The sequence below is a fragment of the Parasteatoda tepidariorum genome, chromosome 3, assembly GCF_982258835.1.
Source record: "Parasteatoda tepidariorum strain Cologne lab strain chromosome 3, Ptep-v5.0, whole genome shotgun sequence".
Taxonomy (NCBI): Eukaryota; Metazoa; Arthropoda; class Arachnida; order Araneae; family Theridiidae; genus Parasteatoda; species Parasteatoda tepidariorum.
The window spans coordinates 98,937,781-98,952,162 of NC_141757.1; the positions used below are offsets into that span (position 1 = coordinate 98,937,781).

General features: G+C 27.2%; 1 protein-coding gene across 4 annotated transcripts in view; it reads right to left on the bottom strand.

Annotated features, from left to right (window-relative positions):
* Positions 1-14,382, bottom strand: part of LOC107444955 (uncharacterized) — a 124,621-nt gene that overhangs the window by 12,892 nt on the left and 97,347 nt on the right. For 3 of the 4 annotated variants that reach the window (XM_016059243.4, XM_071183628.2, XM_016059244.4), the window contains one exon: positions 9,705-10,090. In XM_016059243.4, the coding sequence (XP_015914729.1) occupies positions 9,705-10,090 (386 nt within the window). Of the gene's footprint in view, positions 1-9,704; positions 10,602-14,382 lie in introns of those variants that run through there. The other variant, XM_016059242.4, reaches the window with a different exon arrangement.

Here is a 14,382-nt window from a genome sequence, read left to right on the forward strand (position 1 = left end):
TTTAAGAAAACAAAAAAAACTTTTATACCAAATATTAGGACATGCTTTAATTTATGATAGAACTTGAGTTTTCAATAGAAATTTAGCCTCAGAAATCTAGTCATTTAATTTACTAGAATATTAATACAACCAAAAGCTAAATCCATATTAGGTAATTTTTACTGTAGTACAATAAAGCACGCATAAAGAAAACCTAAAAAATTCCTTCATTATTTTGTAAAAGAAATTTTTTATCATGAATTTACTTAAAAAAGACTTAAATTTTATACATTATCTAAAAATGCTTTTCAAAGGAGTAGTTAGAATTAAAAGTCAAAATATTTGGTTAGCTAAAACATCTTTTAATAATTAAACAGTTCTCGATGCTATAGCTTACAAAATTTTTTACATCCATTAAATTTGCTAAAATTTTAAGAACCTTTTGGAAAAACTTACTTAACAAAATGGTGCCTATATTTTATGGTGGTATTTAATATTCACTAATCGTATTTGCTAATCAGTTTTTAATAAATGGCATAACAAACTTAAAACTTAATTTTATAATTATTTAATAATGATCTAATAATTGTCTCTGTAACAAACTTTTAAGTTAACAAAATACAGTGTCAGACTCCGAAAACTTCTACGTGCACTCAAAAGAGTCATCAAAAAGACAATGATAAAAATGGTTAAAAGATGGCGAGTATCAAGAAAGCAAAAGATCAAATTAAAGGTTCATATATTTGCGCCCAGACTACCCAAAAGGAGAAGAGTTCGAATTCATGGCTCAGCAATCCTGTGACACAAGTCAAGAATTTATTATCCCCTTTATTCTGCGCAATTTACATGTGTAATGTGGTAGTTGGAATGACAACGCATTCGGAACAAATAGCCGTCTAGGAGAGTTACACGAAATTCTCATGCCCAATAAGATTCCATACTCTTGTTTTAAAGAAAGAAAGTTAATAAGAAAGTCAAGTAATAAGAACGTTCGTTCTCTCACCATTTGCAATGAAATTTGAAATCTTTAAAAATATAAAATATATAGTAGTTGAAAAATATGATGAAGTAAGGTGTTGTTCATTTTGAGTAATATACTTTTGATTTAAACAGCCAAAAGAATGATTAACAAAATTATGGCAATGAATTAAAGGGTGCAAATGATTTAGAATTATTATCGGTAGCTATAATTGGTAAGAGTTGTAGTTAATTTTGAGTAATAAAACTGACTTTAACAGCCGCAAAAAAAAAAAAAAAAATGATTGACAAAATCATGGCGATGTTTGAAGGACGCAAACGATTTAGAATTGTTAATGGCAGTACTGTAGTTATAGTAACAATTTGACTTTTTAAAAAAATGAAAAAGATTAAGAAGTGTCTCTTTTATGAAGTTGATTACGGTATTATGAATCAGTGCATATAATTAATGTATGGAAAAAGCGTGATCCTATAAAATTTTCTTCGAGATATGAATAAATAGAATTCATTTCTCAGTAAGTTCACTATTGTTCTTAATCCTCCAATGCGTTTCGTTTATTCGAATTTGTCCAAAAGTCTTCTTAAAATAAATTAAACCTTCAAAGTATTAAAGTTTCAATTAAAAAAATTTCCACGGGTAGTTTCATTTTAAAAGCTTTCAATATTTGTTTATTCATTACAGATGATTAAATTTAGATATACTATTTTACTCTTATATGACATAAAATTACTATGGCATAAATTATAAATCGTGCATATAAATTACAAACAAAACTCTTTAGATTACAATTATCAAGTTCGAACGCAGTAATTCGGAAAATGGGTACGTCACCATTCAGAGTTACAGAAACAGTCGTTTAGCAGCTACTTATCGGCTTTATTCTGTGCAGGTAAGTTCCATCGAAGGGACTAGCGTTACATGTTTTTGCATGTATTTATACTATTTTACTCATGTTTCCTGGTCAGAGGGAGTTAGTAAATATTGAATAAATTTTGTATTTTACGTAGGTTAATTTTTTCATACTAAAATAATTACAAAAATAATTTTAACCGAATTTTTAATTTCGAAGCATACACACAAAAAATTAATACACACACTAAAATTTATAATTAATTACTCACAAACTTACTGTTTTCCAGAGAAAGATTGATACACCGTAAGTAAATTTTATTATCATTTAGAAATGATTTTAATAACCATATAAAAGTGATATTATTCATTTTTGTAAAATTTAGCCTAAAAAATAACAAAACAAATAAAATGGCACTGATAATTCCTGTTAGACACAAATCAAAAGTTCCTTACGGAAAGTGTTATTTTGTGTTAATTTATTAACTTTATTTGTTTATTTCAAAACTTTATTGTGATTTGATAACTTGGGTTAATCTAAATTCTTCAATAAGAATTTTTATCATTTCAACACCAGCTTAAAAATTTTGAGATAGCTTTCCACATTCTCTAATTTTGATATTTTCTAATATCTAATTGTATTTTCTCATTTCAATAATATGAATATAACCAAAAATAATTTATTTTAGAATTTTCCTTTTTTTTAAAAAAATACGCATAACTTCAAATGAATCATTTTTGTAAAAATCAACTATCACCGATCTAATAGACGTAGGAAATTTCTAAATACATCTTTAGTCATCGTAACACGCGTGAGCAGTGTTGTTTTCAGTTATTCTTTCGTGGGATATGGAAGATAAAATAAAAAGAGAGAGAAATACGCGGAATGTACAAAAGAATTTGTGGACAAGAGGGAAAATGAATATGAGGGGGGAGGGAGTAGGGGTAGATTGAATTTTGATGTGACATCACAAGACCGAATCCATTGTGTTATTAAATAATAACGACACGCTTCATGTAAGCAACACATCGCCACTTCCCGCCAAATACTGAAAAGTATTTCCTTTTCTTCCTTTCTTTTCCATATAAATTTCTCCACTCCACTTAACTATACCTTAAACTATATTCTCTTGAAAGAGAGGGAGGAAGGGAAATTGGGGGATCGTACCCCGTATAATATCAAACTACGCATTCATTTCTTGAAAAAATAATTAAAATAAGGAAATTGAAGAGTTTTTAAAATTAATAAAACTTTTTTTAAATTAAATTTAAAAAGGTGTCATTAAATAATAACGACACGCTTCATGAAAGCAACACATCGCCACTTTCCGCCAAATACTGAAAAGTATTTCCTTTTCTCCCTTTTTTTTCCCATATAAATTTCTCCACTCAACTTAACTATACCTTAAACTATATTCTTTTTTTTAAAAAAAAAAGAGAAAAGGAGAGAAATTGGGGTTTCCTATTCCGTATAATAACGAAATATGCATGTATTTCTTTAAAAAAAAAACTAAATATGGCATTTAAAGGGATTTTAAATTAAATAAAAATGCCCATTAAAAATAAAATACTTAACTCAAACTTATGAATTTTTTTTACTGTTTTTAATCTAAAAATAAACTTACAGTTTACTTGCAGCTGTGTATTTTTCCACAGTGCTTAAAACCGATAATAGATAAAATAAGTAAATATAATAAATTAAATACTGTACTTCCAAAAACACTTACTAAATAACATATTTTAAAATCTCCTATATATGGAGTCTCCTATATAAGTAGAATTAAAAAGTAAGAATATTTTATAGTAAAATACAGTATTTAAAAATATAATCGCAAAGTCATTGAAATAATGTTCAGATGTATCAAAAAAGTATCAAATAACGTTTCCAAAAAAAAAAAAAAAAAAAAAAATGACGAAGATATTATGAAATGTTTCAAAAAGTAACAATAAATATAAAAAAATAATAAAAATCTTAAGATGTATCAAATTGTAATTCAAAATTAAAAGCAAAAGAAAAAAATCTATAAATATTAAAAGAAGTATTAAACAGGAATTCAAAAGTAAAAGCATTAAATAAAAAAATATATACTAAATATATAACAGATTTATTTCGAAAATTAACATCAAATTTAAATTTAAAAAAAAAAAAAAAACTGTTGAAATATACCAAAAGGAGTATCAGATAGTAATTCAAAAGTAAAAGCATCAAATAAAAAAAATAATAACTATATAACAGCAAATTTAAATCGAAAAATGAAAAACTGTTAAGGTATATCTAAGATATCAGATAGTAATTCAGCATTGAAAGCAGAATATCATAGTGTTTTAAAAACGAAAGCTAAATATCAATTGGAGTTTCAAAAGTGAAAACAAGAAAACGAATAATATTTCAACCTTATAAAATACATCAAATATTATCTCAATAACAACAACAAAAAAAAATTAACTCGAAGAAACTATTAGGATGTGCATATCAAAAGGAACTTCAAAATAGAAGAAAATTGTTAAAACGTGTATGAAACACGCACGGCAACGTTCTCCTCCAAGACTTCAACTAAATTTACATATCCTCCCCTAAATACAATAGCCGAGTATTTCAAACCTGCACTTCTTAACATTTGATCCTGAACACGCAACACGAGTTGTCAGTTTCTTTACCCCTCCTCTATCGAACTTCAATGTTATTGTGTTTCCTTTTTTCTTTCTTTTTTTTTTAATCTTAATCTTACTCAAAGTGGTACATCAGGTGCAGAGCCTAAGGGTGAAAATTACATCATAATTACATCTCACATTAACCCTTTTTGTACAACCTTACCCATAAAAAACTAAACTTGATTTTTTTTTTTTTGCCATTTTTTGGCGTTGATTTTTTATTGGCTCTGATTGTGAATGTTTCTGCCATTGAAATCAAAAAGCAAAATCCGCCAATCGATCATTGTAAGTCTGAGTCATTGGCATTTTAATATCAACTGGCTCACATTTTTGGAATAACTCTTCTATTTTTTTTTTCTGAGTACACGCCTGATATGCTACCTTTATACTTGACGCTTAGGAAATAGTAATTTATTTCGCGGTTTTAAATCATAGTTCAGTACAACTATACACTATCAAAGTTAAAAGAATTGCGATAATAAAAGTGACAAATATCAAAGCAAATAAATTATTTACATTCTAATTCATCTTATTATACTCTGCTATAACTGTTTATAAACTAATTTATAAAATACAGTAAATCTTACTCAGATTTACATAATAACTAGTTTGTAATCGAATAAAGAATTGAACTCAGTCGATTATAAATAAAACTATGTGACTTTTAGTTTTGAAGTTTCCAAAAAAATTTAAAAATTGCATGTATTTGAAGAAAAAAAAGCTAACTATAAGAAAACTTTTCATTAAATTTAAACCTATAAATAAACACTTATTAAATGTTATAAATTTGAAACACGCATTTCAATATAACATGGGCATTAAACTTTCTATTTCAAATTTGAAATAAAGCTGTTTATTAAAAAATCAAAGAGCTATCGCTCAAACATTGCATTCTTTGAAAAATAATAATCATTTAGAAAAAATAAAAATATATTAATGGCTATAAACCATCCTGTAACAATTGTGTAACCAAGAAAGTTTGCGAAATTATCTATTTCCATAAATTAATACACATGAAATATTTTCACTTCATATAAATACGTTTAAGAAAAGGGAATTGGTTTAGGGAATACGTTTAATAACACATTAAGAATTATTAGCATCTTGCGGTTAAAAAGTATGTTGGTCAAAATACTTGATATGGAAACTTAAAAATTACATCTTAGTTTATTCTTGATAAAAAATATGGTGTTCAGTATTTTGTTTACAATATCCAATAGTTTTCTTTTGAATAGAAAAAGTTAGTATATTTTTTTTTTAAAAAAAAAAGCCTGTTTTAATTTTTTTCTGATATATTTACCACGTTTATTTCATAATTAAAGTTTATTATTTAAAATAAAAAAATTCGAAGAAAATTTGGCATAAATGAATTAAATGTCAAATACATCCACAAAAAAAGAAAAAATTAAATTAATAACGATCCACAATTAAAATATAAAAATACAATTCACAGTTGATATCACCCTTAAAAATATTTTAAATCCTACATTAACGTTTAGCATTTAAAAGTAAAACAATTGAAAACATCTTTTTCTATTGGGGAATCTGTAATTGTCGTTGTACTAGCAATAAATATAACATTTTATGTACTGTTGCCAATTTTCAAAAAACAAACTGGAGTAAAAAACATTTTTATAATCATTGATTTCCTCCAATTAGCGATTATCCAACTTAATCGAGCATTACCAATTAACTCTAATTATTCCAAATTAACGATACAATAGAAAACGAAACATTACTTATCCCAAAAATACATTTTTGTACCAGGACGAGACAGCCTCCTGTGCGATGAACAAAAGTAAATCAATAAAATCCTAATAAAATAGCTGAACCAAAAGTAATTTTAATCAAGACTACCGCAGCATCGAGTCTCATAAACTAAGTTCTGGGTAGTTTCCACCCGCTGTGGTTAATCATTATTCGACTCAAGTGAAGGAGGAATTAAGTCACCTCCTATGACTATGCCTCTCATATCTATTTATTTCATCTTTCCATCTTCTTTTTCAGTCAACTTACAGAGGCTTTCATTTTCAGGGAAAAAATATATATATTATAATGATGATCTCTTTTTCTAACCTAAAATTACGATAATGACCATTGAAAGATGTTTTAAAAAAATGAAAAACGTTAAGCAATACATTGAAAAAGGAAATCGCGAGTTTTTTTTAAGGTTATATTTCCTCGTTTGTCTCTGAAATAATGCATAATTAAAGTTATAGTTTTAAAAAATTAAACCGAAGAATGTTTTAATTATGCATCTTTATTTATATTTTACTATCTTAGTTTTTTCTTTTTTAGTATTATTAAAAATATGTCCTTTATTCAATTTCGAAATATGAATGCTTCGTTGTTTGTTTTTTTAAACTTTCAAGTAAATGAAATAAAAAATTTTATAAAAATTAAAAAGTCGGTGGATGTTTTAATTGCATATATTTATTTACAGTTTTCCTCATGGTGTTAGATTATCATATATAAAATTATGTCTTTAAAAATAAATTATATTTTCACGATTTTAAATTCATTTATTTACTGATAAATTTTTTTTGTGAAAAATCAGCTGAAATATGAATTGTACATAGTTAGATTTGCTTCCTTTTTTTAGTAAAATTTACGTCATTGATTCCATTGCGAAATGATAAATTATCTTCGCCAATTTATTAATGTAAAATGCTAATATGATAGCAACTTCAATTTTACCACACATTTATATATTAATGATGAGTTTCAAAACGTAAAAAATAAATGAATTGAAGAAGAAAAAAAGAAGTTATACTGGAAAATAGCTACTTTTGTGATATGAAATAGGTTAGAACACTTTTTTCTGTTTGCATACACTAAATAATAAATCTTCAGACCTTTTCTTTTGTGATATCTTCGCGTAATCTTCATTTTAAAAGGAAAGTATCAAATGGAAAAACCCTTATAATCAGTGAGACCGATATTTTTTTATTGGTTGGAGAATTGATAGTATCGATTAAATACAGGGAAATAATTTATATATTATACTTTCGCTTTTCCTTTACTATACGCGTATAACTAAGAGACATAAATTAAGAACATTTTAACGAAAGAAAAAATAAGAATTTTAATTGTATAAATCGAGGTGTAAATTTTCTGATTGTATTGAAACTTAAAAGTTGAATTAAATAAGAGAGAAGAGGATGTACGAAGAAATATTAGGCACATAATTTTTAATTTCATTCATAGAATGAAAAAATCATATTGCATCATATCTGTTACGACAGAAGCTTAAGCAACTTATTATTAAAGTCAAAGGACTTAAAACTTAGTAACGTAATTTAGTTTAATTTAACACAGAAAAAAAAAACTATTTCAATTTTTAAACACTATTTCTAAAAGGTACAATTACGAAAATGTTATCTTTCAGCTGAGAGCAACGATATCAATTTCTTTCATAAAAAAGTAAAAATCAATAATAAAAAATTACAAAAAATAAAGGTATCTTAAAGGTGATATCAACCGTTTATAGATAAGATAGACAACATTCTTACAAAAAACTTTCTCATGAAAAAAAAAATCCTCAGAAAATCTCTTAAACTATATTAGATTTTTTATTGGAACATATACTGTCTAAAAATATATAAAGCTCTTATTACAATTAATAATGTAATTATTTAAATTGTATACAGGTATAATCTAAATGTGATTTTTCTGCACGAAAAAAAAGGAAATTATTCTTTAAAGGAGTATCTGCCATCTACATACCAGACAAAAAATAATTTCTCGCATTGTATAAATGTTCTTAGAAGAAAACGTCAGTTAGGTTCTATTATCGCCAAAGAAAGAAAAAAATACGCCACTGTTTATCATTCGGTTTATTATAGTCGTGTTTACCAAATTTGTCGAAATATGATTTTATTTCCTGGTTTTTTCTCAGTACTTCATAGTTAAGTTCCTGTCTGTTTGTAAATATACAAAGCATTTCAAACGAAATTTAGTTCGTCAAAGGTTTTTTTTTTTTTCCCCTCTCTTTTTTCTAGCTTTTTGGCTGCGTTATATAATCAAAATAATAGGTTTCAGCGTTCTTTTTTTTCAAATTATTTCTTTTTCTTTAGTGATTATTACAGAACAATCACAATAAATAGCAAATTATATCACAAAAAAATTAATTTTTATTAAATTATTGAGAAAAAATGTTTTTTTGAAAATTTTATTGTCATTTTTGTTTAACTTTGAGCATTCTTTAAGTCTGTTTTTATTTTAAATGGATGCAAACGATTATAAGGAATTTATATACTAAATGAAGAATTTCGAAGAGCATGAAAAGAATGTTAAGTAATATTCAATATTTAAAATTTCAGAGACTTTCAACCATTAAAAAAAAATTAAAACGCTAGCAATAAAATTTTAAAATTCGTCAGTTTGTTATTATGTTGATATCTATCGCATTCTTATCAATCTTATAAAATTACTAACCCACAAATTTAACAATGAAATAAAGTTTCCTTATAATCAATAAAATTACAAAAATAGAATACAAAAATAAATATAATAGACTAAAATAAAATATTATTCTGACATTGTACAGTCGTTATATTAGTAAACATTTATACCTAACTCTATTCCTACCATTTAATAAAATAAATAATAATTGTTGAGTCTAGAGGAACATGTTCAGCAATATTTGAGTCAATTTAAAAAAGAATAATAACAATAATAAGAATGCGCTATAGAATGCGTAGAAAGGTTAGGAAGCTATTTACCAAATCATATTTTTCCTTTGAAATTAATGTTCTTTAGTTACTGTCATGGAACAGCCTAAAGAATGATTGACAAAATCAAGGGCACATTTTGCAGGACGCAAACGATTTAAAGTAAGTCAGAAATGAAAACGATTTAGAAAGTCTTTTTTTTTTTTTAAATTAAATTATTGCGATATTCAGAACCTGCTTATTATAAATGGGAACTGATTGATGCTGTAAAATATATTTCAAAATATAAATAAATAGAACTCTTCTCTTAAACAAGGCTTTTCATCTATTTTCTTTGATTAAAGAATCACAATTTATTAACTACAGTTCAATTAGATTTAAGTATACATCCTTCAATATTATTAGGAATATTTTTATTATTATTTATTCGAAATATTGTTTTATAATTGTTATATCTGAAACCTAGAATTTCGAGAATTAATCAAAATCTCACTTAACATGTCGATTTTCTACAATTAAAATAAAATAACATACACATAAACATGTTAAACCATTTATCGAAATGTACTTACATAATCGTAGAGGAGTTTTTGAGCAGGCCCCCGTGCCGACCTCGTCGCTTGTAGAATCCTAGTAGCCGTTTCGACGGGGTCAGCGTGCGGCACACCCTCCATATAAGAGTCATCAAATATGAATCCCGGCAATTCACAAGGATTCGACCACCTCTCCAGAGATCGTCGATAAATATCGTGATGCATCGATATGTCCGACGAATTTGTTGTCGATAAGATTTCATCGATGATGCTCTGCAAGCTACGAGCTTTCGCGGGAGGCAGTGTAGACTCGACGTTACCTAACGGCCTAGCTTCTCCAGAAGCTGACATCATGAGAATTAGAAGAATTAAAGTCCTGGCTCGGAGGAAGCAGACGAAAACCCCTAGAATTCCAAGAAAGAGTTCTGGAAAAAAGGAAATAATTCTTCTGAAGGCGCTTTTAGACAACACAAGAGGGCATGGCAGGGAATAAGTTTGCACGAAGTATTTCAATTCATTCATTAGTTTCACTAAAATTGAGGCAAGTTTGTATGTTTTTCTTTTCACGTTTTCTTTTGTTAACAATAAACAAAAGAATACTATTTAAATATATATGAACTAATTTAAAGTACAATCCGCTAAGTACATCTTGGCATTAAAATGTTCCAAAAAAAATCGTTTGCTGGGCCGGTCCGATGTGCGGCACTCCGATTCTATCCCACCTGCGCCGTATCAGCGCGACGTTGCACGACCGGCTACGCATGGAAGTGGACTAAAACTCAAATGAGAAACTACCGTAAGTCGCGACATGGTTGCCCGAATCCAAAGGCGAGGTCACAATTCTTCTTTTGCATCTACGGACCCGTCAGAATAGTGATTCCACCACCACAAGTATTAAAAAAGAAAAATACTGGGTAGCTCGTTCTTTTAGAATGTTCGGACATGCTAAGAATTATCCGTTTTTATAGTCAATGACTATAAATACCGTTAACGGCGGGGGATGGTGGTGGGAGGGGCAATGTCTGCTTGCGGATTCTCACTTAGAATCGTTTGTTTTTACTTTTACTTTCATATTCCGGATTCGGGAGAGGACAGAAACACGTGGGTTTTCAGGAGAAGGGTTGCCAAGTGCGCAACTTTCGGAGTTTCCGCGGGAGTTCCTTTCCTCGCCAAGTGCGGTTATCGATCCATTAAAACACATGCAACAGATAGGGATTCTCGTTGCACTCAAAGTATCAAATAAAATAGATCAAATGAAGTAATTTATAGGTAAAATAATAAATATTAGAACAAAATTTTTCCTTATAAATATTTTTCCCTTAAAATTTTACTCAGTGTTCAGTAAAATTTTAGAGGTAAAAAATGATTAAGTGTATACTTATTGTATAGAAATCTAATAAGTACGATATAATTTTTATAAAATGTTTCGGCCTCCAATTATAGATAGATGTCGAAGAATTTAAATTACTCAGAAACCATAGAGACAACTAGATGAAATATTTGTAGATTTGCGTTCGCAATACATAAAAAAAAATTTGAAATCTCATTTTTTTATTATTGCTAATGTAAAGAATCAATATTAATTTTCATAGAGAATGCAATTGCTTCGATTTATTAATTGAATTGACAATTTAATGGCACAAAAGAAGGTATGATGCACCAAAATTTAATGAAAATAAAATATATTGTATAATTATAAGAAAAAGTAACACAGCTCAACGATGTTCGAAACTATGTCTGATAACAAAACAAGAAAGCAATTCAGAATCTTGTAACTTGTGTCTGGCCAAAATAAATTATGTAAAGCACGATTGTCTATGATTTTAACAACGAGAAAAATCACATTTAGTCCTCTTAAAACAATAAAATCAAGCAAAATCATAAGTTTAAATTTACTTATTATTATTAGTGCAATTTAATTTTAAAAGGGAAGAGAAATTTATGTATTTTTACTTTAATACAAAGTATAATAGTGCGTGTGGCTGATAGAAATACTACCTATTATTCGATTTCCTAAACATTTTACTCATTAAAATATATATCTTTTTTTGAGTTGTCACCTGTTGATGCGAACGAAAATAATTCCTTTCGCCCAGAAAAGCGAAAAACGCGCCAAGTGGTGAAAAACTAACTCACCTGAGCGAAAGGAGAAAGTCTGACGTCACTCACCGCAAGTAGGTACGAGGGAGCGTTCATTGGCTGGGGAAAAGGATGCTGAGAATTATCACGTATCGTCTAAGAGCAGATGAGAATGGCGCGTAAGATGAAGTGCTCTCATTGGCAGGGATTCCTTTACTTGACGTCATGAATGGACAGAATTCTAATTCATAAACGAAAGTATTCTACGAAAGTTGTCATCAAGTGTGTGTACGTGAGTAGACGTGTTTTGTAAGATGGTTAGATAACGAGTACACGTAGGAAGTAACATACCTTTACTCATCTTCATTCATTCGAGAAGTTCTTTCACATACATTGGAAACAAATGGGAGAAGAAAATAAAATATTCTCCGTTAAAAACAATCTCTCTCGAATTATAAGTCCAATATTCCCCTTAATGGTTTAAGCATTTTAAAGTTACAGCATTCAACTTAGAAGGTAGCAAATTTAAAATTTCTATCAGAAAATGTAATTTTCTTGGAAATAAATAAATATTTTTAAATTTTCAACGCTTATCTTTTAAAAAATTCAAGATATTCTCTTGTGCTAGCGTAGCGAATTTAGTTTTTTAGGGAATATAATAATTGTATTAAAATTTCAACACTCAACTTAGAAGATGACAAATTTAAGATGTTTCTTGTGCTAGTGAAGAGGATTTAATTTTCTACGAAATATAATTGTATTAAAATTTCAACGTTCAACTTAGATGACAAATTTTTCTTATGCTAGAGTGGAGAAAATGATTTTATAAGGAATATAATAATTGTAGTAAGATTTCAAAACTTAACTTCTAAGATAATAGATCTAAAATATTTTTATACCAACGTGAGAATTTGATATTTTATGAAATATAAAATTGCATTAAGATTTTAACTATCGGATTATAAGATACTAGTTTCACCATTTCTTATTTCCCAGAGAATGTAATATTTTAGGAAACAGTTTTTTTCTTAAAATTTTACAGCTCAATTCCTAACAAATTTAAGATTTTCTTTTAAAAGACTAGAAAATTTTTATTTTAAAGCTATTCTAAGTGGAATAATTATTGTATTTCGTATATGCATTGTGTTCTGGGGAATTTATTTTACATTTAATTTAAAATTTAAAAAGAACCATGTAAATATATTAAAATTTAGGCCGAATACAAACTTAGATCAAAAGTGTTGAAAACGATCGTTGGAAGAAATACTTGAGATTGTCAACATCTTTTTTTAAAAATATTATGCAAATAATTGAGTTATGATAATTCCTTACTCTATTTAAATTTCATAAGGAAATAAAGCCTAATAGGAGCGAATATACACTGTTAACAATTTCGAAATGGCTGTTTCTTTTTTCTTTTTTTTAAAACTATTTTATGAGAATTGTTTAAATAATTCTTAAACAGATTTACATGATATGTATGTGGTATTTATCACATTGAAAGCATCGTTAATATGTTATTATTTTAAATTGCAATCTTTCTCAACTAATATTGTATTTTGATTATTTTATCCCGAACTTCCAAAGCATTTCAAATAGTTTTTGTTAATAATGCATTTTCTTAAACTAAATAAATAATAATGCGTCGTTACTAAGAAAAATAAATAAATCGAGCATAATAATGATTAACTTAACTCATACGATAACACATTAACAGTTATTAAATTCAGCTGAGAAACGCATTTAACCTATTTATCCAAGAGTCCCAAATAAATATTGCAAAATAATTTTTTTAAAGTTTCCAACAATCTTAATTTCTATAAAACATCAATTTATAGTTATGTTTCTATGGCGTCTTTTTACATACATTATGTTATAAATGAAGGGAATATGTACTGCAATATATTTCTTTTCATAATTATAAGCCGATTGTATTATATTATATCATATGGAGCGTAAAAAAAAATGATGAGAATTTCAAAATAAGTTTTCGTGATCATTAAAAAAATTTGCCTTACGTAACACCTAATAGTGGTGTATCTTTGAAATTTATTGAATATTCATTTCATTTTTAAATGTAAAATTATCACTTAAAAAGTAATCACTTAATCACTTAAAAATTATCACTTAAAAGACCTAAAGTAAGAATTCGTAATGTTAGTTTTTAATTTTGGAATCTCCGAGTCATGACATGAGTAAATTGCTTATCATTAATTATTTTTGCTTTTATTTTGCTTTGAACAAAAGTTGTACAGTTATGGTAATCATAAAAATCATAAAAATATATAACTGAAACGTTAGCTTTAGAAAAAATAAATAAATAAAATTATTTTTAATTTTATGTATTTCAGATAGATGTTAATCTGTTTTACATATAAAATGACTGCCATTTAATATTTTCCAAATATAAAATCGATTCAAAAATAAAACAGAGAAAAAAAGATCAAAAAGTAATTTATAGCAGATGAAAGTTTCGAGAATCTGTTTTTATTTTATTAATAGATATTTGCATCGTGAATTAAAATATCCTCGATTTATCCCCGATCTGAAACACAAAATTCTTATGAATCCTGAGCTTTTCTTATTACTAAAAGATTAATATTGTTTATTAGCTTTCAAATTTGAAAAAAAAATTCCG